This window comes from Hyla sarda, chromosome 3, assembly GCF_029499605.1.
Source record: "Hyla sarda isolate aHylSar1 chromosome 3, aHylSar1.hap1, whole genome shotgun sequence".
Lineage (NCBI taxonomy): Eukaryota > Metazoa > Chordata > Amphibia > Anura > Hylidae > Hyla > Hyla sarda.
Window position 1 is genome coordinate 128,890,787 of NC_079191.1, and position 26,667 is coordinate 128,917,453.

A 26,667-nucleotide genomic window follows, 5' to 3' on the forward strand; every position below is an offset into this window, starting at 1 on the left:
TTATCCCCTATCCTTTGGATAGGGGATAAGATGTCTAGGGGCGGAGTACCCCTTTAAGGCTCAGCGGACCTCTTGTTACGTTCCTTGAGGGGTGTAGTTTCCAAAATGGTATGCCATGATGTTTTTTTTTTCTGTTCTGGCACCATGGGGGCTTCCTAAATTGGACATGCCCCCCAAAAAGCCAGTTCAGAAAAACCCACTCTCCAAAATCCTATTGTTGCTCCTTCCCTTCTGAGGCCTCTAGCACCCACAGAGCACTTGACATACACATATGAGGTATTTCCTTACTCAAGAGAAATTGGGTTACAAATTTTGGGGGGCTTTTTCTCCTTTTACCGCCTGTAAAATTTCAAAAACTGGGTCTACTAGAACGTGCAAGTGGAAAAAATGAAGATTTTGAATTTTCTCCTTTACCTTGCTGCTATTCCTGTGAAACGCCTAAAGGGTTAACACACTTTCTGAATGTCATTTTGAATACTTGGGGGGTGCAGTTTTTATAATGGGGTCATTTATGGGGTATTTCTAATATGAAGACCCCTCTAATCCACTTCAAAACTGAACTGGTCCCTGAAAAATTCAGATTTTGAAAATTTTGTGAAAAATTGGAAAATTGCTGCTGAACTTTGAAGCCCTCTGATGTCTTCCAAAAGTAAAAACATGTCAACTTTATGATGAAAATATAAAGTAGACATATTGTATATGTGAATCAATGTATAATTTATTTGGAATATCCATCTTCCTTACAAGCAGAGAGTTTCAAATTTAGAAAAATTTTCAAAATGTTCATGAAATTTGGCGATTTTTCACCAAGAAAGGATGCAAGTAACGATGAAAATTTACCACTGTGTTAAAGTAGATTAAAAAAATTGGTAAAAGCATCCCAGAGTTATTAATGCATAAAGTGTCAGTGGTCAGAATTGCAAAAAAGGGCTCAGTCCTTAAGGTGAAAAAGGGCTCAGTCCTTAAGGGGTTAAATGATTGGTGGGGAGCATTGAATGATTGGTGGCGAGCATTGAATGAATGGTAGGTATCATCGAAAACCCTAAAAGGCGGCATGCCCAAATTTTAACGTTGTTCCCAACAAAAGTTGTACTAAGGTTACCACAGAAAATGTGGTGCATTTGAGCTGAGGGAAACCCGAAAGAACAGAAAAGTTGTAAAAAAAAAAATAAAATACATTTAATGATTGGTGGGGAGCATTGAAACCCAACCAATCAGAATGCATCTTTTATTTGTTAAACTGCTCTGGTAAATGAAATCTGAACTCTTATTGATTGTTATGGGCATCAAAGAGGTTTTCTTTTAGGACATTTTTGATATAGGAGGCCCATTTTTTGTGTGGCATCTGTTATTGACATAATAAAGCCGGGTAGCCATTAGGGATCGGCCGATTATCGGTTTGGCCACACCACCCCCTACCACCGCACCACGCCGCACCCCCCACCGCACCGCACCGGCCAGAGACCGCCGCTGCCCCATTGCCTCTCCCATTCCCTCCCCCATTACCGGTTTTATAACTACCTGTTCCCGGGGGGCCGGGCTACTTCTGGCTCCTGCGGCGTCCTGTGTTACACTGTGCGCTGCGCAATGACGAGTGACGTCCTCAACGCGACGTCACCGTCATTGCGCACAGTGACAGCTCAGGAGGACGCCGCCGGAGCCAGAAGTAGCGCGGACCCCAGGAACAGGTAATTATAAAACCAAGAATGGGGGAGGCAATGGGGCAGCGGCGGTATCAGTCTCTGGCTGGGGCGGTGCGGTGGGGGGGCTGCGGCGCGGTGCTTTGGGGGGGGGGGTGTCGGTGATAGGACTCACGAGGACCTCAGGACAGGCAGGGGGAGAGAAGCGGGTGGCGTCTCTGGCACCGCAAAAGCCGCTGCAGTTCATTGATTTAACCCCTTAAGGACCAGGGGTTTTTGCGCTTTCGTTTTTTCCTCCTTACCTTTAAAAAATCATAACCCTTTCAATTTTGCACTTAAAAATCCATATGATGGCTTATTTTTTGCGCCACCAATTCTACTTTGTAATGACATCAGTCATTTTACCCAAAAATCTACGGCGAAACGGAAAAAAAAATCATTGTGAGACAAAGTTAAAACATTTTTGTAACTTTTGGGGGCTTCGGTTTCTACACAATAATTTTTTGGGTAAAAATGACACCTTCTCTTTATTCTGTAGATCCATACAATTAAAATGATACCCTACTTATATCGGTTTGATCGGTTCTTTGGGATAAATAGCCGATAACTTATACCGGAATATCAGCATAAGTTGTCGGCTATCGGCCCTAACCTCCACAGAGTATCGATATCAGCCCTAAAAAATCGGTATCGTTCGATCCCTAGTAGCCATATTCAAAGTGTGGTAATTTTGTCATTTTTGCCAGTTATTTAATATTGTTGGCAAACTTTCTCTTTAAAGAGTCCCAGTTTAAAGGGGTAGTCCAGTGGTGAAAAACGTATCCCCTATCCTAAGGATAGGGGATAAGTTTGAGATCGCGGGGGGTCCGACCGCTGGGGCCCCCTGCGATCTCTCTGTACGGGGGCCAGGCTCTCCGCCGAGATAGCAGGTGTCGACCCCCGCACGAGGCAGCGGCTGACACGCCCCCTCAATACATCTCAATGGCAGAGCCGGAGATTGCCGAAGGCAGCGCTTCGGCTCTGCCATAGAGTTGTATTGAGGGGGCGTGTCGGCCGCCGCCTCGTGCGGAGGTCGACACGCCCCCTTCCCGTGGGCTGTCGGGGCTCCGTACAGGAGATCGCAGGGGGCCCCAGCGGTCGGACCCCCCGCGATCTGCAACTTATCCCCTATCCTTAGGATAGGGGATACGTTGCTCACCACTGACTCACCACTGGACTACTCCTTTAATGTAATAGATTAAGGGTGCCATTGTATAGTAAATGTAGTGAGCACTTACTAAAGCACGCTTTATCCATATAGAGGACATTTATCATTGTTATCTTTGGAAAGTGAGTTTTGAAGTTTTTGCTTTTGTTTTGCCTGTGTGCGACACATTTATCATACTATCAAGGTGGGGTTGCTAAATTGGCACACATAAGCAAAAAACAATAAATCACTTCAGAAAACCATTTTTATGATGCTCTCCAAAGGCATTTTTGTAAGCCAGGTCTAACCTGGCTTTGACTTGTAACATTTTGGAGGGTCTTGCAACTATTTTATGCCTACGTGCAACATTCGCTCTTCATAAATTTGCGACCACTGGAAATTGAAAACTGAAAGTTGCTTAGGTAAGTCTGTTTGCTACTTTATGTGTAACCATAAAAGTCGCAAAAAAAAGTAGTTAGGGCACACGTGAAATTTTGTGCGCCCGGAGTAAGTAAAAAAAAAAAGAAGAAGCTCTAAATGCAATGATGAATCTTCCCCTTGGTGATTATCAGAACAGCAAAAGCCTCAATGCAGAGAGGTCAGTTCAGGATGAAACTAGACAGTATAGTTAAATAGGATTCACTGTTCAAGTGCAGGGCGGATCTTTTCCAAACTGTTATTTTGGGGTGTGCAATAACAATGGGTGAGTCAGTGTGATTTTTGTCTGGTGGGAGTTTCATTCACTAATAACAAGCATATTGTAATAGTTTACAGTAAACCAGGCCATGACAGATCAGCTTCAATGCAACCATCAACATGATAATAACTCCAGATGACAAACAGAATCTGGTTTCTATACACAATTTAGTTGGTCTTTTTTTCCATTTTTTATTTTTAAACTTAGTGTGTTTATCTTATCTATAAAGTATTATACTGTGTTTAGATGTATTTTATAAATAAGTAAATAAATTATAATATCATCTACAATACTAGAGTCTTTTCGTACTGTTGTTACTAAGGCTAAAGAGTCTTTTCATACTGTTGTTACTAAGGCTATGTTCACATCAGCTTTACAGAGCTTTGTGACAGATGCTGATATCGGAGCTGGACAGAGGGTGTCACAACAAACACCAATGGATGCAGACACGTGTTTGTCGGGTTTCCGTTTGATGTCTATTATTTAGCAGGATTTTATCGGAGTTATAAACCTGACCTGCAGGATATATGTCTCCTCTAAAGTCCTGTCATTTAAATGGAATCTGCATACGGGGCTCCCTTAGGCTAATGTGAACTAGGCTTAATAGGTAAATGCTTAAGTAGGCACTGTCAGATACACAACATTTTTTATATGTTGTATATCTTGGCAAAACATTAACCTTTGTAATATACTTCATATGAGAATATACTTCATACGAAAATGTTATGTCCTTTGTATAGAAATCATGGCTAATAAAATCATGGCTTTGTCCAAACTGAAGCAAAAGCATGAACAAAGTCCTATAAATGAGGGTGGGCTAGCACTCCTCTGTTATCTCTCCTGTCTGATAGCACTCCTCTGTGATCTCTCCTGTCTGATAGCACTCCTCTGTGCTCTCTTCTGTTTGATAAGACTCTGTGCTCTCTCCTGTCCTATCAGACAGGAGAGAGCACAGAGGAGTACTATCAGGCAAGAGAGAGCACAGAGGAGAACTATCAGACAGGAGAGAGCACAGAGGAGTACTATCAGATGAGAGAGCACAGAGGAGTACTTTCAGACATGAGAGCACAGAGGAGTGCTATCAGACAGGAGAGAGAGCACAGAGGAGTGCTATCATACAGGAGAGAGCACAGAGGAGTACTATCAGACAGGAGAGAGCACAGGAGTGCTATCAGACAGGAGAGAGCACAGAGGAGTACTAGCCCACCCTCACTCACTGGACATTGTTCATGCCTGTGCTTCACCTTGGGCAAAGCCATGATTTTACAAGTCATGATTTCTATAAAAAGGAAATAACATTTTCCTATTTAGTATATTAGAAAGGTTAATGTTTTGACAAGATGTACAACATATAAAAAGTTTTTGAATCTGACAGTGCTCATTAAGATTTGGGACATCCAATAATAATATCCTGTAAATGTACAGTAAAGGTAGTCAAGACTGGATAAAACAGGCTAGCAATGAATAGGAATGACTGGCGCAATTGGGGGGGGGGGGGGCGGGGGGAGACGGGGGTTGTTGTTCATGCTTGTATTTCTAGTGCAAGTAAATGCACTGGAGAAAAAAAAAATGTGTAATATATATAATAAGCTATATCGTTATCAAATAATAATAATCATGCTATTATGCTGTGCTAGGTTTTAATAAAATAATAGTTCCCACCAGAAAATTAACTTTTTCGGAATTTATAAAAAAAAAAAATGCCACATCATCCCCCCAACTTCGTCACTTTTCATTTCCTGCAACCGCCGCGAGCCAGAGTTCGGAGTGCGGCGACTACAGGAAATGAAAAGTGACGTCACTGATGCCGCGCAGAGGAGCCGGGAGAGGGCGTCACTCATCTGCTTCACTGACCGCAGCCCGCAAGACAGCCGAAGCGCAGCCAGGTAAGGAAAATAAAATAAAAACTATAAAAAGCAAGGAAAAGGGGGAATGATGAGGGTACTGGTACTGGTGGATAGTGCGGGAGACGCTGATTAAAGTGAGCCCTACCTTGTCCGGATCTGCGCCGCTGTTCTCCCGCAATTGTAGTTTTATTATGTGTTGAAATCTTCCTGTAACTGACACGGGCAGGGCTTTGGCGCTTAACTGGCACTGACATCAGTTCATCCCCCCAGTTAGGAGCGGCAAAGAGAGGGAAAACTGGAGGGAGGGGGGATGAATTCATGCCAGTTACAGGAAGATTTCAACACATAATAAAACTATTGCGGGAGAACGGCGATGCAGATCCGGACAAGGTAGGGCTCATTTTAATCAGCGTCTCCCGCACTATGCACTACTACCTGTGGATAGTGCGGGAGAAAACAAGTGACAGTTTTCCTTTAAAGCAGAGCAGGGAGGAGACACCGCTGGTCACTGATTTAAAGTGGCCGCGGCCGTGCTGCTAATACCTAACAAGCAGCCACACGCAGGCAGACTTTTTTCCCTAAATTTAAGTTTTAAAAGTGCATGTTATATGCCGATAAATACAGTACTCTACGTGTGGATAGACCCTAAAAAGTCAGATCAATACCAAAATGGTACCGATACAAAGAACAGATTATGGCGCAAAAGCAGCTAAAGGGGTCAGAAAAAGGCAATTAAAAAAAATTCTAAAAAGTTCAGATTTTTTTTTTTTTAATTAGTAGAGCATGACAGAAACTATACAACTCAGGTATTGCTGTAATAAGGCCGGCCTAAATTAACAAAATAACATGTTAGCTGACCACAAGGTAAATGGTGTAGAAAAGAAAACAAATACATTTACTAAATTATCTTTTACTATTTCAATTTCCCTTCACCAATATTAATTTTTTTGTTTCGGAGCATATGTTATGGAAAAATTTAAAGGTATTATTATAGTAGTTATTCATGGCTATTATAGGGCGAGGAGGAAAAACAAGAGAGTGTAAAAGCGAGAATTGGCCCAGACAAGTGGATAGTCATGGGGGACAAGTAGATTTTGCTCTGTTTCAGTCCCGTGGACAATTAGTTTTTTAATAAATTTCCATATGTGCTCTTGGAAGGCAGGGATGAGGTTTAAGGTATTTTATTATTTGTATGTTTTGTCTGTTGTGAAAAAAAAAACCTGAGGGCCTCGAAGATGTTAATAAAAGCTGGGAGTGGAGAAACACTATTCCTAGGACCTCTTGTTTGAAGAAGAACTCCAGAGCAGTACAGGAAATCAGGAATAGTGTAATTTATGTATTGCTTTATAAATTGCATGGAATAAAAAAAACATATACAGAAAACTATAGCAGTAGATTCCAACCCTGGGATTTCTTAAGGTTATCTAGGGATACTTTAGAAAAAGTACAGGGTGAAGTCTACAGTTACAGGAAGAAAAAGGAAGTTGTGTTTTACATAAAAGTAACCACCAACCCAGGTTGACTGCATTCTTTTTTATAATGAGAGGATAGAATCTGTACAGTGATCTTATCTACAGACCCACATGTATTATAGAATGTAGAAGGGGGCAAACATGCATTAAGGTTTCCTGTCCTAGGTGGTTAGAAGGGCGGTGATATTAACCAGAACCACAAAAAGGCCTTATTTTAATCTTTGCTTTCTGATCCCCTCATCTCTATCTATTCCCCTGTTGCATCCTAATGGTTTTTAAAGAAGCACTGTCATTATTTAAAACTTTTCATATATTGCAGGACTCATTATAACATGACATTTCACAATATACACCTGTTAAATTTGTTTTTAATTTTCACCTGAAATTCAAGCTCAAAATAGCCACCATTAGGGGTCGCCTGTCTTTTAGCCAGACAGACTAGTCTAGATTTTTACAGCATACTGGATACCGGCCGTAAAGCATACCGGTATCCAGTATAGGAGATTTCTATTGTGTATGTAAAACTACAGATACAGGATGTGTGGACATGCTGGGAGCTGTAGTTTTACAACAGCTGGAGGCAACACTGCTCTCACACAGTTATTTACAAACATTGCAGCTTCAGTTGTTACTAAACTACAACTCCCAGCATGCTGAAATAGTCAAAGCTTTCTCGGACTCCTGAATGACAAAGAAGTTGATCAGACATTCAGGAGTCTGTGAAAGATGAATGACACACATAGTGACAGCTATGCTGATTAGCATCCAGCTTTACTAGGAGAAGATAAAACAGATAGAACATGTGTTCATAAAAATGCTGTACTTTTATCTAAAAAATCCTTGCACTAATTTTATAAAGATCTATTCTTATATTTATACATTTTATCCTGTTATGAATTCACCATAATGTCTTCTGATTACTGCAGGCAAGCTCCAAGTATCTTCCTATGACACATGACACAGCATAAAACCAGAGAGGAAAGGGTTACAGAGTAGAGAGTACTGATTGGCTGACTGCACAGGCTTGCTCCTGTGAGGGAGACAGACAGACACGCCCCCTCCAGCCTGCACAACGAAAACGTAACTCACCAGTAGATAAATGCTTATATCTCTGGATATATAGGTCCGAGACACATAAAAATGATATGCACATGATCAGGGTTGGGTCCTGAGTAACATATCAATTTTTTTATTTTCTTTGCACTATGACAGGTATGCTTTAAGTATTAGTTTAAAGAGGCTTTCTGATTTAAACAAAAAAACAAAACAAAAACATTTTTATGGACCCTCTAAGGGAATTTGGACTCAATAGAGGGATATTGTCCGTTCAAGATTATTATTTTATCAGCAAAATTCTTGTTCTAAATAGAGGACCTGTCCAGTCCTGCATTACACAAAAAGTTATTCGATTTGAATAGGGTATGGGTAAAGCATAATTTCCCATGTGGTGGCAGTGCGACCACTGGCAATGAGGAGGGCGATGTGTCAGTGCATTACAGCATAAAAATGAAGTGACATGTCCTGTCTTTTCTGCATTTCCCACCTCCCATTAAAGGGGTACTCCGCCCCTAAGACATCTTATCCAAAGGATAGGGGATAAGATGCCTGATCGCGGGGGTCCCGCCGCTGTGGATAGATAGAAATATATATATAATATATTTGAGTTACGTAGCTTAGAATATGACTTCATATATAGCATTTACAAAGACCACTAACCTACAGTGGTGTGTACTGGACTGTTTGTACATTTTATTGTTAGATGAGAATAAGCAGGGATTTGTGGAAACACGTTACTGTTGCTTCTACCACTAAAACCTTTTGCATAAATATTTCAAGATGGGGGAAATAAAGCCGTATTCTGTAATGGTTCTCATCTGCTCGCTGAGCACAGCATCGAAGCATCATTAAGGTAAATGTTACAACTCAGCCATAATATAGTATTATGAGAATTGCCTAGAGAAATAAATCTTAGATTCTGGTTATATTGTTCTGCGGCCCCAGACAATGCTCTATGGGATCAGCAGATGCTGTTAGTATAAATATATGGACCTCACCGTGGCAACTGACAGCAGATAGACAGCGTATCTTGCTTTACCGCATGCCCCTTCCCATGTGTGCTGTCATTCCTTTCCTGGTGAACAAGTGATTAAAGCCAGTATTTGTTAGTTCTTTGTTCCAGGTACATCAGCCTTTTTAACCCCTTACGGGTCTGTGTGGAAAATCTGGTAGAACTGAACAAAGTGAACAAAATGTACGGAAAGGTGAACTCTAATTTGTTCCACTGGGAAGAATGAATAATTGAGTGCGATCCGCTAATTACTTACATTGCCTGCCAGGGCTTTCTTATCTTGTTATCTGGTCTTAGCTACAGTATTGGACGACTTACACGAAAGCTAAACAGCACACTGAGTTAGATTTCCCTATACATGTATTATAGTAAAGCCCATACTAACTTATGCTTATAAAGTGTGTCTACTGGAAGCTGGACTTGTGCATAATAGAGTCTGGGTGTTAGTGAAGCAATAGAAAAGCTCGCAACATTTTTTTACTATTTCAAAAAGCAATTCCAGGAAATGTTTTCATTTTTTTAACACAGAGAAACTCCTAAAGAATTCATCACCTATAGCATTCTGCAATTGAAAAAACATGTTGGATGCACTTAGATGGCAGAAAAATGCATGGTCCTAGAAAGTACTCAAAAAAGCTCGAAATAAGCTATAAAATCTGAAAACACAATGAAGAGAATTCTTTCTGACCCTGAGTTAGTCTGTTGGATATTTGTATTATTTATCTCTGGATCCCTTTTTGTGCAGATAATCTGGCATTTACCGTATTTATCGGCGTATAACACGCACCCCCATTTTAATAGGGAAATTTAAGTTAAAAAAAAATACATATAAGATAAATGACAGACTAAATGCCATATCATCCTTCTAACTTTGATTTTTCCTGAACTTCAGTTTGGTCCCCCCTTCCAGTGCCACATCATTCCTCCCCTTTTATCAGCCCCTATGCCACATATACACTCATCCCTTACCCTCTCATCATTCCCCCACTGTCTTATCATTCCCGCACCCCTGTCTCATCATGCCCTCCTCTCATCATGCCCCCTCTCATCATGCCCCCTTCACATCATGCCCCCTTCTGATCATGCCCCCCTCTCAGCATCCCCTTTCCTCCCTTGTTTTTTATATATATATTTTTTTTCCCATCTTCCTTACCTAGTCGTGCTCGGCAGGCCAGGTCCGGTGTCGGGTCTTGCGGGCTGCGGTTGGTGAAGCAGGATGAGTGACGTCCTCTGCCGGCTGCACAGCATCAGGGACGTCACTCATCATTAGCTGCAGCCGCCGCTGTTCAGTGTGGCCGCAGCGTCAGCTGCTTGTTTAAGCAGCCACCTTAGATTAGTCACAGCAGCAGCAGCATTGAATGAGTGATGTCCCTGATTCTGTGCAGCGGAGCTAGCAGAGGACGTCACTCATCCTGCTTCACTGACCGCAGCTTGCAAGACCCGACACCGGACCTGGCCTGCTGAGCGCGGCTAGGTAAGGAAGATAAAAAAAAAAACAATACAATAAAAAGCAGGGGGGAAAGGGAGGAAAAAAACAAAGCAGGAGCCGCGCACTGGTCACTGATTTAAAGTGGCCGCGGCCAGGCTGCGAATCCTTAACAAGCAGCCGCTGCTGCGACCACTTTAATTCAGTGACAAAAAGATTTATTGCAGACATTTTGCCTTGAATTTAAGTTTTAAAAGTGTGTGTTATACGCCGATAAATATGGTACTTTAAAACCATAGTAAAAAATTCTTCTTTTGAAGTAAACCGGTTACATTGAAAATCTGCAGGTTTCATGTGATCAAACAGAAAGAGCAGAGCAGACTGATATATAGTTTTGTTAGAAATGTTCCGGTATAACTTGTCATTTATTCATGTAAACCTCTGCTTGGACCGCCCACTTCACTACTTAGCCCAGAATGAGCAAAGGTTTACATGAACAAATGGCAAGCTATACTGGAACTTTTCCCAGCAAGCTGCTCTATAAAAGTATGCCTGAAGCTTGGACTGCATTTTCAATGTAACAGGTTCCCTTAAAAAAAAAAGACTACCAAAATTGGAATATGTAAATGTACTCTAATATGGAACTCCGAAAGGTTATAAATACTAGTTATTTACTAAATTTAAACCAGTTTTCAGTTCTTGCAGAAGGCATTATTAACTTAAAGGGGTTGTCCAGCATCCCACTTCTCACTTTAAAAGTTGCCAGGCAGGAATGAAAAAGAAAAAAAAAAAAAAAGCTGTACCTAAATAAGTACCCACTGAGCCAATCACTAGCCACACTGGTAACCTTTCCTTGTTTTTCAAGACAGAGAAGTTGTGACCAGTGGTGTAACTGGCACCAATTTTAGCAAGGCTGGCCAACCACCTAATGCATATGGTGACCCCAACCTTCCACCTCTTCCACAAAACTATAAATTCTGTGACTTCTCTCACCTCTTACACTTAACAGCAATGGGCTCCTCTAAGCATCTGGCTGAAGATCTCAAGTATGCCACAGACCCAACAATAAACCAAATGCATTTTGGGACCAGTATAATAAATAAAGACTTTTTTTTAAACAACTACCAAGCAAAAGTTGATGGAAGAGCAAATGGCGGCCCAACAAAGTAGTAAATAGGTGGTGAAAATACTGTGGTCACTAAGCTTATAGGGTGCAATTCTGTGGATTGTACACACAGTCATAGCATGTAGGCCCCCAAAAGGGGGTCCATGACTAAATATCTCCTGTCTACCATAACAGTTACAGCTCAGAATTTAGTCAGCTGTAGAGGAAACACAACTCTGATCTTATATGGAGGCCTGGTAAATATTCAGGAATATGTGGCTCATGCACAGATTTAGTAAATGGAATCATTGCAGACAGTGTTTTGTGTTGTTACATTTTACTACATTCATCTATTAGATTCCTACCAGTATAATCCATTCATTCTTCCCGCACAAGAGCTGCAAATTATGAATGAGTATTAGTGTGTCTCTTACTGTTATACTTATTCTGGCCTTGGCTTGCAATGATACATGCATGTGGGGAGGACGTGTATGCTATATTTAGTGAAGTGTGATGTTGTTACCATCAGTCATAGTATACCGTAGTTCTGACTCACATCTTTTGTCAGTAATGACATTCTGTAATACAGTATTCTACTCCCAGCATTTTCATAAGAGCCATCTGTTATAGTGGGTATCTTTCCTGTAACTACCAATGTAAAAATCACTAGAGCCATTAGTGATTGTCATATTATTACTTTACTAGAACTATAAGTTTTAATGTATATCAACTACAGCCTCTGTAAATTGGCACTCTCAGTGATATTATTTGGAGAAGCACAGGACATCATAGGCTTCTAGTTAGTATACTGGCTACTTTGTAAGTGTTAAATGCATGTAAAAAAAAAAAAGCCATACAATTTTTTTTACATTATGTAGTCCAATGAAGCAGCCTATGGACTAATCTCTCTCAGAAAAAAAAAGCCACATCTAAAGCATGTTTTGTTTGTTTTTTCCATTAGACTTTCCCATCAAAGTCAATTGTTACAATGAACATTCTTCAATGAACTTCCCACATCCTATGCCACCTAGGAATTGAAGTATCTTTGCACAATTTGCTGCACAAAAAATAAATGCAACAAATCAATCTGAACACACTAAGCCATGCCCCACACAAAAATGACAAAGCAAACTCAACGTGCAAAAAAATTTGTGCAATATTACTGATTTTATTTTTATTTATTTATTTATATAGCGCCTACAGATTCCGCAGCGCTTACAATTATGGGGTTCAAAATATTACAAATAAATAAGGAGCATCGCCTTTCAAGCCAGAAAATCACTTAAAACACAACATGAAAATTGTGCAAAAGCAATTATAAATGCCCCCTATATTCATGGCATTTTGCCTTTCACCAAAGTGTCTATGGAATTTTATGTCAGTAAAAAAAAAGCTTTGTCATTTAAATCATAGTATTAAAATGCATGTCAGCTATTCAGTATACATGTCAATAGGACACATAGGTCTGTACATTTAGATAATGATGCCAGTGTATACATGCCTAATTTCCTATATACACATGCCTACCTACTTTATATGACAGCCATGCCACCATCTTACTAATGTTCTCAACATACGAACACATTGATGTGTCAAAGGTCTTAAATCTTAAAAATCTCCTTTCACTTTTCTCCACCTTGCCTGATAAGGCAGAATTATTTATGTTTCTAATTATATGATGACATGCGATGGCCTCAATGAATCTTCCCGTAATAACCTTAATCACTAGAACTGCATCAGCATATCTGGGTCATCCAGCAGCTGCATGCTACTCTTGCTTGCCTCCATTGTGAGAGTAATATAAATGTGCTTCTTTTTATACAAGAGCAGTATTCGCTTAAATTATGTTTTACCAATTTATAGTTTACCAATCTGTATTGTGGTTATGAATATTAATGAGGTTTTTCATGAGGCCCCTCGAATGTCACATAAGGCTTAGACTATATGATGGCTCTGGCTGTGGCTCATGTGGCCAAAGATGGCAGTATCACAATGCCTGCATTGTAATGCAAGTTACCACAGCCATGGCCAGAAATCCATTTTGGTAGACTACAACTTCTGAAAGTGGCCACTTGCACTTTCAGTAGATTTAGTCGCCAACTAGCCCTAGGCTAAATGTCAGCTACAGATATAACATTATATATAATTTTTTAGAAATGCTTTAATACTGTCATTTAAAGTACCTCTGTCATGCGACAGCAGTATCAACTTCTGAATTCTTATCAACAACCACTGCTCTTAACTGGGTACCCCTAGACATCTTATCGCCTATCCAAAGGATAGGGGACCCCCGCAATCTCGGCTGCGGCACCCCAGACATCCGGTGCACAGAGCAAACTTTGCTCCATACCGAATTACTGGCAATGCGGGGCAGAGGCTCGTGACTTCGCGGTCACGGCCATGCCTCCTCAATGCAAGTCTATGGGAGGGGGTGTGAAAGCCATCACGCCCCCTCCCATAGACTTGCATTGAGGGGGCGTGGCCGTGATGTCACGAGCCTCCGGTGCTGCACCCACCGCTCAAAACGAACTCCGGGTGCAGCAGGGACCCCCGCGATCAGATATCTTATTTCCTATCCTTTGGAGTACCCCCTTAAGCTCCCCTTAGTAGTGGCTGCTGGCAGACAGAATCGTATCATCTAGCTCAACATCTTGGCTGGGAATTTGGAGCTCTTTATAAAAAAAAACAGATCAAACTGCTATGGTTATATTATGCAATAGTTCAGCATACAGTGGATCTATATGGTTTGAAATAACAAGCAGTGTTGTGTTCAGTAGTGGACATCTACTTTAGACCAAAGAACAGGCTGGAAGCGGCACTTTTTAGTTTGTACAGTATAGGGTATCTAATTCTTTATATTGTATCTTTTATGCCTTTCCTGCTGCTAACTAGATGTGCTTTTAGAGAGTCTACAAATGTACAACAGAAATAGAGAAACACAGCCGCACATCCACCATTTGTATTTTGATTTACTTGCTTCTCAGCGTAATTTCTAAAACTAACAGGTTGTTAGTATACATTTCGATCAATAAGTTCAAGCCCACTCGCCACGTCAAGGCCACCTAGTCAGAGTGGGTCCCTAACCCAACACTGGCGCAGCGCCGGGCGATGACCACAATCCCCAATGACCCAGTGGCCATGCAGCCCGACTGCTGCCCGAACAAGCCCCCGGCTCCAGGCCACACCCACAGACAAAGCATCACAGCAACAATGGCTGCCACAAAGCACCACACCAGTGTGAACCCATACCATGTGCTCCCTGCCAGAGGGCTGGGAGAATGTTAGGGGGAAACCCATATGCAGTCTCCTGCTGATTAAAAATGCCTGGGCAGAATGGGGGGAGCGGAGTGCTGGCTATGAAAGAGGGGACAGACTACAAATGCAAAATAAAAATAAAGCCACTGAGTCATTCCCTCTGTGGGCTTGGTGTCGCGGAGGCAATGGTTGCCGCCCGGTGCTATGCCAGTGTTAGGTTAGGGACCCACTCTGACTAGGTAGCCTTGACGTGGTGAGTGGGCTTGTACTATTTGCTAAGAAGCAAGTAGTTCAAAATACAAATGGTGGATGTGCAGCTATATTTTTCTATTTTTGTTGTGCTTCTAGAGAGTAATGACAGTCCAGGTTATTGATTCTAGATCTAAAGGGACAGAACATTAATCCAGGGATTTATTCTGATGGCCATATTTGGAGCCAGGAAGGAATTTTCTCCTAGTATGGGGCAATTGGTACCAGCCTAAGGGTTGTTTGCCTTCATCTGGATCAACACAGAAGGGACACAATAGGGATATAGGTTAAAACTTGATGACCTTTTTTTGATAAACTTAATAACTTTATGAACTATGTAACTATGCAACATTATGTGGAAGCTTTTAAAGAGCTTTTGGAGAGCATCATAAGCCTAGTGACCAAGACCAAGAGTAAAACCCAGAGTTTTCTGTGTATCTGCCTTAGGTCTCCTTTAATCACTGCTAAACTCTGCGGACTGCAGCACGAATAGACCCTAAGTAGTACCTGATTTTCTTAGTAGCCGCTCTGGCTTGCCCGCCCACACACCAGTGATTGACAGCATTCTCTCTGTGACCAGTATTTTCATAATACTGCCAATCACTGGCTGTTTGGTGGGCCAAAGGTGCTGGCCGTGAGTATCGTGGGCTTCCGCAGGCAGGCTCAGTAGTCCGCAGTGTGTAACAGTAAATACAATGTATATGTAAAGTTTTCAACCCCTTGCACTTTTTCACATTTAGTTATGTTACGCATTGTGCTAAAAAAAAACTAAAAACTCTCCCCTCATTAGTCTGTACTCAGTCTTCCACAATGAGAAAGTAAAAACAGAATTTTAGAAATTTTGGCAAATTTCTAAAATTTCAAGTTTCATAGCAAAAGGTTCTGAATGCAAAATTTTTGTTTTTACTTTTTGATAAATTTGCAAAAATGTGGAAACTTTTGTTTTCATTTTGTCATTATGGTGTATTAAGTGCAGAATGATGAAAGAAATTTAGATTTTTTTTCCTTACTTTTTTCCTAAGGCCACAACACATTGGCTGACATTTTTTTGTGTCTACAAAAGGCGCAAAAAAGGCGCAAGCAGGGTTTATTTGTGCCCTTTTTGCGCCTTTTGGTTTACACATTTCTGCTGATTTTGAGTTGTATTCCACTGATTTTGGCAATACACATGATATGGAAGGGTTTTATCAACTGTGCCTTTTGTGAAAAGGCGCAAAGCCACTTAAAAGTCTCTAAAACTACACCAGCCCAGACTTAGCTTAGAGAAATTTCAGAAAATGTGACCTGCACAAAATTTTTCAAATGCTCTGTGACCATTTAATAAATTTGGTGCTCCTACATATCACCAGCACACAAAAAAAAAAGGTGTAGAAAAATGCTTCACTTACACCTACAATGATAAATGTCAGCCATTGTGAAAAAAAAGGTAAAAGAGTCTGTAATGTTTCTGAATGTATTGTATATGAGATTAACGGTCACCAGCAGCAGACTTATGCTAAACAGATTTGTAAATTACTTCTATTTAAAAATATTAATCCTTCCAGTACTTATCAGCTGCTGTATGCTCCGGATGAAATTCTTTTCAAATTAATTTTCAGTCTGACCACAGTGCTCTCTGCTGACACCTCTGTCCATGTCAGAAACTGTCCAGAGCAGGAGAGATTTGCTATGGGGATTTGCTCCTACTCTAGACAGTTACTAAAATGGACAGAGGTGTCAGCAGAGAGCACTGTGTTCAGACAGAAAATACATTTAAAAAGAAAAGAACTTCCTCTCTAGTATACAGCAGCTGATAAATACTTGAAGGGTTAAGATTTTTAAATAGAAGTCATTTCCAAATCTGTTTAACGTTGTTGGACCAGTTGATTTAAAAAAAATTTTTTTTCCACTGGAGTACCCCTTCAAGGTATTCTTCATTTTACTCCTTAAACTGCGGACTGTAGGTAGGTATTCAGAATGAACTAATGATTTTTCATAAAACTTCTCTTTTTACAACAGAAGCACAACAAAAGAAGCAAATGACCTTCAAAATAAACTTCAGAGAATAGAAATGGATAAAGATGCCATAATATTGAGGTAATTATATATGTTCATGTTTATTGTAAGGCTTCTTTCACACCATAAAAATTCATCCGTAATGAACGTCAGTCATAAAAATCTGGAAAATCGGCCGTTATTTTGTGACGGGTGATAGTGATGGGAGAAAGAGTGCATGCACTATTTCTTCCGTTCATTCGCCCGTCACAAAATAACATCCGTTATTAATAACAGGCGAAAAGGGGTTAAAAATGCCATTAGAAAAATCCCATAGATTATAATGGGATTTTCTAATTGCCGTTAGGGATTTTCTAACGGCAAATTTTCAAGATTTTTATGACGGACGTTCATGTCGGATGAATTTTTATAGTGTGAAAGCAGCCTTAACAGGCGAAAAGGGGTTAAAAATGCCATTAGAAAAATCCCATAGATTATAATGGGATTTTCTAATTGCCGTTAGGGATTTTCTAACGGCAAATTTTCAAGATTTTTATGACGGACATTCATGTCGGATGAATTTTTATAGTGTGAAAGCAGCCTTAAAAATAAAATGCTCACAATTTAACCATTGTCTATATATTGTAGAACAAGACCCTTCAAACAGTCTTGCGACCAAGCAAGCAGACCCAAACAGGCAGGTGTCACAGTTCAGTAGTCCTGTGCTGCGCTGCACTCTGCAATCTCCAACTCTCCCATAGAGCTGCTTTGAGGGAGCATGTTGGCCACCTCTTTGTGTGGTGGTCGACACGCGCCATTTGGATGGAGAGCAGGGACCCCATACAGGAGATCGGGGGGGGGGGGCTCCCAGCAGTCGGACCCCCCACGATCTGAAACTGATCCCCTATCCTTAGGGTTTTTTCACGCTGCATCTCCTGGTGTCCATCACAGGTATACATCGGAGGTATTTTTCCAAAGTATATGCCTGATAGGTATGCCTGAAAGATTTGTCATACGTGGACTCATGAGTAAGAAAAATATACTGAACAGCAAACATTTTTTACTACATGCCTCTATATGGAATAGCACAGTCTGTAACCCCAACATATACTGACGAACAAAGGTAATGGCGGACATCAGAGATCGCTCTGATGTTTGTTATTTAATTGTTTAAACACTGTGATCTATAGTGGGGCCACAAAAATGGGGAAAAAAGTAGAAAACTGTTTTTAAAAAATATAATGCCCCCCCCCCCCATACAAATTTTAATCACTTCCTTTTCCCAAATAAAACACTGTAAAAATAAATAATATAAACAAATAAATGTATTTGTTGTAACGATGTGCGTAATTGTCCACACTATTAAAGGGGTACTCTGCTTCTCAGCATTTGGAACAAACTGTCATAGACATCATAGCCCCGCCCCCTCATGATGGCTGTCACGCCCCCTCCCATAGACTTGCATTGAGGGGGCGGGGTGTGATGGCATGAGAGGGCGGGGCTAAGATGTCGTGAGCTCCCGACGCTAGCGCCAGCATTTGGAACAGTTTGTTCCAAACTCTGAGCAGCGGAGTACCCCTTTAAATTTGTATATTCCTGAGCCTGCACGGTCCATGGCCTAAACGCTAAAAATTTCAAACTCCAATTTTGCTAATATTTGGTTACATCACAATCTAGAAAAAATGTCATCACAAGTAATCAAAGAGCCAGAAATAGACAAAAGTGGTACTGTTACAAACTTCAGCTCATGGTGCAAAAAAGAACTCTGAATATCTCTTTAAACAATGAAAGCTAGAGTCTGCCATAATGTAGAGCGCTAGAGTCTGTGTGCCAAGACCGACACTTCACATGTTCTTGTAGGCACATGGACTCTTTGCACTGGAGACCTGTAACTTCTTTATAGAACAATGTATTTATTGTCAAATCAGTGAATCACATGTATATTGGATAAACACACACATTCTGATAAGTACCTGGAAATATTCCATGTAGACAGAGGTGTGTAATGAAAATACTGCTTGTGTCTGGTGGGTGGAGAAGGAAACTGTAGTAGCTGCTCATGCCTGACAGCCAATCAAACTATCTTTTCTAGTTGTAGTCTGAGCATATTCACTGTGTGTGCGGGCCTTCACACAACCACTGCTCCTAACAGCCTAGATGGCAGGCCATTTGTGAAACAACCATCCTTCTCCTCTTGGTCTTAAGTCTTTTCAGCTGGGCAAAATGTCTTCTAGTGCAATGTAGAGGCATGTCTAACAGTTAAATGAGTACTATAGTGTTTTTTTTATTTATTATACTTTGTGCCCCGGCTGCAAAACTATACAAAACAAACTTTAACTCACCTGCCTACTGTACGTTCCCCTGTTGCTTCCTGCGGGTCGTTGAGTCACGCTGCGCTCAGCGTATCTCCGGCTGCAGCGGGACATTGCTGCGGCTGGTGATATGCTGAGAGCAGCGTGACTCACCGACCTGCAGGAAGCGGAAGAAGACAGGGACTGGAGAATGGGACACAGATATCGGAGCTTGTTTTGTTTTGCATAGTTTTGGAGCCTGAGCACAGGAGATAATAAAAAAAAGAAAACACCATAGTACGCCTTTAATGATCTCTCACCAAGCGGTACACTACACAAAAGTAGCCTCGGAGAGTTTTCTCATAGGGTAGCAGGGGTAGTAGTTTTACGCCCTCATGTGGCAAGACCCAGTGTCTGATCAGACATAATTGCATGCAGGATTTGGCAGCAGGTCAACATTTCTATCTGGGTGTATTATTATTTTGTCAATGCAGTGGAGCTATACAGTTACGGTATCCCCAGTTTTACTATTTTTAACACGCAACAGTTTTCCTGGATCATTCAAATTTGAAACTGCAGCACATATGAATGGCGGGAAGATTTGACCAATAAGTGGACACCTGTATTACTGAAGTGCAGTGCTGTCTAGTACGCTTACCTACAGTACAGTATGGTGTTACATGTACTGTGCTGCTCTTTACCTGTTTCGGGACAAGCTGCTCCCTTGGGCACCAGATGAGGGTTGCTCCATTTTATTACACATAGGATCCTGAAAAACCACCTTTCTAGTATGTATAAACTTATTTGTAGCTTCTAGCAGTTATTTCTCACTTTAATATGCAATGAGTTGCTTCATCTGCATTAGTCATCTGGCTGTTTGACAATTTGAGGGCTTCAGAATTAATAGTTTTCCATGGTGTTTTAGGCTAAGTTCTTATCTCATTGGAAGTTCTATTCAGCAGTGACAAACAGGGCCAGTCTGTCCACTGCACAATATACATCAACGGAGCTCCTCGTCAACTATAATGGGGTCTTTCGAGTTTCTGGTATAGTGTCCCTTCATTTGACAAAATTCAACCAGACATAAAAATACTGCCTGCAGCATTTTTTTTGTCCTGTTGTTGGGATGGGTTCTGACAATGAGACCTTTAACTAAGCTTCCAACGTAGAGGTGAACCTAGCTTTAGTTTCAAGATTTTTAACTTACACTGTCCATACAATTTTTATTGTAACCTGAAGGACCACTATATTGACTATTTCCAGATTTACTTTGTGTTTTCCTAATGAATAATATTGAGTATTCAGAATGTTACGTTCCCCTCCAACAGTTTTAATGTCATCACTGCCATATAAACTTATAGAACAAAATGACAAGTGACTGCAGGTAATATGTATTTATGTCATTCCTTTCATTTTATATTTGTTTCTCTTTAATCTTTTAGGCTGACAAAGGATCTAAGGGAGAACAGTGAGGCAGTGACATATGACATAACACAGTTACAAAAAGAGATCACAGAAATGAGAAGGATGGAGGAAAATTACAAAAGGAGATTTCACCATTTGGAAACAGAGCTAGAAACAATGAAGGAAGTGTTAAAGCAATCAGAGGAAGAAGTGGTTAATATGAAACAGGAAAGGTGCTTACGAATATTATATAAGGTCATTTATAGCATGGAGCGGAACACAGCCAAACAGATTATACATGTATGCCTCCTACAAGTGTCACCCCCCCCCCCCCCCACCTGCCCCCATAAATTTCTATCCTACTATCATTTCTACATTCTATCATCATGTCCACTTAAATAGGTTCTCCACCCAGATTGTATGCATTGCAATAATTTAGTGTTTTTAACAGAGATTTTTTTACAGTGATTTTTTTCTATTTTGTTGCAGCATTTCTTCTAAGGTGACAGTGGGAAATGCAGCCATATTGGACGTCACCTTCACATTTGCTTCTCAGCAACCAATAAAACTGTCATTTTGTCAGCATGTTCTGTCAATAAGAGCATCAGGTGACAGTTTTACTATCAGTTACTAAAGCTAATCCAGAAGTGAAAACCTATACGGTTGCACATCCTGTTGTCACTTCTACAAGAATAGCTGCCACAACAAAACATTATTAAAAAGGTGACTAAAAAACATATTATTTTAGGTATAAATTCTCTTATCTTTTACGTAATCTAATGATTTACATTAAATTTGTTTGACTTTTTTTCTATTTCTGTACTTCATTATATTTAAATGGTGTCTCAACTTTTAGTGTATGCCCATCCTAAACATCTATGGTATACCTATGTGACACTATATTTCCAATTTAACCACTTAAGGACCCAGGGCGTACCTGAATGTCCTGAGTCCTCTCCCTTTCTATAACGCGGGGCCACGGCATGGCCCCACGTCTTAGAGGGTCGGGCCCTACCTCTAACAACGGCCGGGACCATGGCTAATAGCGCGCAGCACTGATTGCGGTGCTGTGTGCTATTAACCCTTTAGACGTGACGTTCAAAGTTGATCGCCATGTCCAAAGTGAAAGTAAACTACTCCCGGCTAGCTCAATGGGCTGTTCGGGACGCTGGAGTGAAATCCCGGCGTCCCGAACAGCTGGAGGACACAAGGAGGGCCCCTACCTTCCTTCTGTGTGTCCAATCGCCGAATGACTGCTCCGTGCCTGATTCAGGCCTGAGCAGTCTAGCGGCAGAATCATTGATCAATGTTATCCTATGGGATAACAATGGTCAATGTAATAGATGCAAACAAACAAGCATAGGCCCCCTATGCAAACAAAAAAGTGAAATTAATAAAGATCATTTAACCCCTTCTCTAATAAAAGTTTGAATCCCCCCCCCCCCTTTTTTCCCATTTAAAAAAAAAAAAAGCTGTGAATAAAAATAAACATATGTGGTATCGCCGCGTTTGGAAATGTCCGAATTATAAAAATATTTAGTTAATTAAGCTGCATGGTTAATGGCATACGCGCAAAAAAATGCCAAAGTCCAAAGTAGCGTATTTTTGGTCACTTTTTAGATCATGAAAAAATTTATAAAAAGCGATCAAAAAGTCGGATCAATACAAAAATGGTACCGATCTGTACGCGGAAAAATAAAAAAGTTATAGGGGGTCAGAAAATTACCATTTTAAACGTATAAATTTTCCTGCATGTAGTTATGATTTTTTCCAGAAGTATAACAAAATCAAACCTATATAAGTAGGGAATCATTTTAACCGTATGGACCTACAGAATAAATATAAGGTGTAATTTTTACCGAAGGAATGGAAGTCCCCAAAATTTACAAAATGGCGTTTTTTCTTCAATTTTGTCGCACAATTAGTTTTTTTTTCCCTTTCGCCGTAGATTTTTGGGTAAAATGACTGATGTCATTACAAAGTAGAATTGGTGGCACAAAAAATAAGCAATCATATGGATTTTTAGGTGAAAACTTGAAAGAATTATGATATTTTAAAGGTAAGGAGGAAACAACGAAAGTGCAAAAATGGAAAAACCCCGGGCCCTAAAAGGGGTATTCCATGCAAAAACTTTTTTTTATATATATATATATATCAACTGGCTCCAGAAAGTTAAACAGATTTGTAAATTACTTCTATTAAAAAATCTTAATCCTTCCAATAGTTATTAGCTTCTGAAGTTTTCTGTCTAACTGCTCAATGATGATGTCACGTCCCGGGAGCTGTGCATGATGGGAAATTATCCCCATAGGAACTGCACAGCTCCCGGGACGTGACATCATCATTGAGCAGTTAAACAGAAAACAACAACTCAACTTCAGAAGCTAATAACTATTGGAAGGATTAAGATATTTTAATAGAAGTAATTTACAAATCTGTTTAACTTTCCAGAGCCAGTTGATACATAAAAAAAAATTTGGGCCTGGAATACCCCTTTAAGGGGTTAAATGGGTACTCTGGTGAAAAACTATTTTTTTAAATCAACTGGTGCCAGAAAGTTAAACAGATTTGTAAATTACTTTATTTAAAAATCTTAATCCTTCCAGTATTTATCAGCTGCTGTATGCTCCACAGGAAGTTCTTTTCTTTTTGAATTTCTTTTCTGTCTGACCACAGTGCTCTCTGCTGACACCTCTGTCCATGTCAGGAACTGACATGTCCCTGCGGCTATACGGCTTTGCCAAGAGGTTTTAGGGCCCTAAAACCTCTTGACAAAGCCGTATAGTACGGCGAAACATGTCGAGGGGGGCCGCGAGTAGGTTTTAAATACAGTGCACACTCTTCCCTTACAGTGCGCATACTGCAGACGCGCACAGATAGATGGAGATACAGTGATGCCAGAATGGCACTCTAACAACTAATACTATGGGAAGAGAAACACGCTGATACTTTTAACCCATTAGTTCTTTGGTGTTTTTGTGTTCAATAAAGATTATAGTATTTTAATATATGGGAAATACAGGGGATTAGTGGATCACCTCTTTGGTGATCTTTTGGTTAATATGTATGTATGTATGTTCCACAAAAACTTTCAAACGGCTAAAGATATTAACATGAAACTTGGCACACATGTTACTTATATGTCAACAACAAACATAGGATAGGTAATTTAACCCTTACTCATCCGCCTTTGCCAGGGGCGGGGCTTATGTTTAAAGTCCCATACAAGTCAATGGGAAATATATGTTACTGCATAACTTTCAAACGTCTGGAGATATTTCGATAATACTTGGTCACATGTTACTTATATGTCCACTTAAAATATAGGATAGTTAATTTAAACCTTACCTACCCCCATTTGTGAGGGTCAGGGTTTTTGTTTAAAGTCCCATGCAAATTAATGGGAAATGTATGTTCCCATATAATTTCCATTAGGCTGGAGCTATTTCATTACCTGGTACACATATTACGAGTCAGGATATGAGGACGGGATGGGAGGTCGAGATATGAGGTCAGAATAGGAGGACGGGATAGGAGGACAGGATAGGAGGTCGAGAAAGGAGGTCGGGATAGGAGGACGGGATAGGAGGCCAGGATAGGAGGTCGGGATAGGAGGTCGGGATAGGAGGTCGGGATTGGAGGTCGGGATTGGAGGTCGGGATTGGAGGTCGGGATTGGAGGTCGGGATTGGAGGTCGGGATTGGAGGTCGGGATAGGAGGTCGGGATAGGAGTTCAGGATAGGAGGTCAGGATAGGAGCTAGAGATTGGAGGACGGGATAGGAGGTCGGGACAGGAGGTCGAGATAGGAGGTCGGGATGTGGAGTTGGGATATAACAACAATATATGAGGACTGCATATGAAGTCAAAAGCTTCCTCCTTCGTTTATTTTCCTCCCCAAATAGGATGAGGAAGGAAAAACCGGGCAGCGCCGGGTACTCAGCTAGTATATATATATAAAACTCAACGTGTGTGTGTATGTTCCACAAAAACTTCCAAACGGCTAAAGATATTAACATGAAACTTGGCACACATGTTACTTATATGTCAACAACAAACATAGGATAGGGGATTTAACCCTTACTCACCCCCATTTTCCAGGGGCGGGGTTTGTTTAAAGTCCCATACAAGTCAATGGGAAATATATGTTACTGCATAACTTCCAAACGGCTGGAGATATTTCACTACCTGGTACACATATTATGGGTCGGGATATGAGGACGGGATGGGAGGATGGGATAAGAGGACGGTATAGGAGGTCGGGATAGGAGGTCGGGATAGGAGGTCGGGATATGGGGTTGGGATATGACAACAATATATGAGAACTGGATATGAAGTCAAAAGCTTCCTCCTTTGTTTATTTTCCTCCCCAACAAGGATTAGGAAGGAAAACCCGGGCAACGCCAGGTACTCAGCTAGTTTTATATAATGTATGCACTGTAATTCTAATATATTTAAAAACTGCAGAACATATTTTAGTTTGTGAACTGATCAGTTTTTTCCACATTTTGAAAAATAGTCTACAAGTAAAAGAACAGGGCCACCTTTCTTCACCTTTGAATTAGCACATTGCCTAAAGTAATGTCATAGTTCCTATTCCCTTTAGCCACAGTATGGCTTCCAGGAGATCTCGTTCCTGTACTGGAAACATTAGATGAATTGCTACCACATAATACATTGTTTTTAGCTTCCCTTTCTCTTTCCAGAGAACTGCAGATTGTTTCCTATCAGAACAGAATTGAAGAGCTACAGGGAGCCCTTAAACAAAGGATGCAGAATGAGGACAGCTGGGAGACCAAGGTAATGGCCCTGCTTTTATAGGTGTATGAACTCTTTGACATAGACAAGCTCACTTGTCATATCCTAGGCCGCGCTGCAGAGCTGCTATTCATAATCCTAGACGTTTCTATGGCATCACAGTTACCTCTTCTTTGATAGACAAACACCCTTTAGCATTTGCATGGCAAGAGAGCGGAACAGTTCATATTTACAATGAAGAAACCGTTGTAAAGTTCATATTTCCATAATGCATATTACAACCATTGAAAGGTTATATTGCTATGACTTTAATGGTTCTAAGATCATTTCTAGAACATCTACTGCAAAGTACATATCCTATTTTCTTCTTAGCTTGCCGAGTGAAATGGGTTTTAAAAAAAGAAAAGGATTTTAGACTTTTATCTTAGTGCTTTGTTACAGAACATAAACTGCCGTGGCAGGTCCACGTGATGTCATGATTCTGTAGATTTTTAGTGACAAATGTGTCAATTTTAAAACAATAACGTTAGAAAGTTGCAGTTGCAGATTTTGCTGTCAATCCAGTGGCATTTTCACAGCAAAATCTGAAATTCCATTGCAGATTTTGACTTACCAATTGAAGTCAAAAAGTAAAACCCACTAACAAACGGAGCCTAAATTCCTAAATTGTTGTGCTATTTCAAGTCCGCACTGCATGTTAACCACCATGCAGATTACTAGTGAATTTTTTTCTGAGCATATGAATGAGATTTGTCATAATCTTATCTACATTGCTGTGGAGTTTGCACAGAAAGCTGCAGCAAAGTTGTCCAATGTGAAAGCACCCTCTGAATCTAGCCTAACACTAGGTGATATGTTTTAAAGATGATATTTGGTGTAGTCTACCAGTGTCTCAAAGTCTAGAGGTAGAATCGGCCTCTATTCTTTCAATCAGATATTTGTTGGTCTGTGTTAACTTGCTGATAGCTTTTCCAGTAATCTAAAAAAAGATGTCAGATGGCACTCCCCACTTTTGCACATTCTTTTATTTTCTAAACAGTCAGATCATGGATACAGATAATGGCCAACAGGCTGTGTAACACTCAAGAGCGCATAGTCGTGACCTATCTTTATTTGGAGTTCTACTGTTTATTTGTCCCTGGGATAAAGCATCATGGACAAAGAAGAGTCTGCAGGAGTTAATGGTAAAACAGCAGGAGCACCTCCTCCACCCAAGTACACGACAGGGCTGACCTTATGTTTATTTTTTGATTGCCAGCTTTTCCAGTAATCCACACTAGGGTTCACTCTGTTATTT

At 40.5% G+C, this 26,667-nt stretch overlaps 1 protein-coding gene across 3 annotated transcripts in view; it reads left to right on the plus strand.

The window, feature by feature from the left end:
- Window positions 1-26,667, plus strand: part of LEKR1 (leucine, glutamate and lysine rich 1) — a 230,339-nt gene that overhangs the window by 143,254 nt on the left and 60,418 nt on the right. For all 3 annotated transcript variants that reach the window (XM_056565017.1, XM_056565016.1, XM_056565018.1), the window contains 3 exons: window positions 16,944-17,021; window positions 20,653-20,847; window positions 25,319-25,412. In XM_056565017.1, the coding sequence (XP_056420992.1) occupies window positions 16,944-17,021; window positions 20,653-20,847; window positions 25,319-25,412 (367 nt within the window). The remainder of the gene's footprint in view (window positions 1-16,943; window positions 17,022-20,652; window positions 20,848-25,318; window positions 25,413-26,667) is intronic.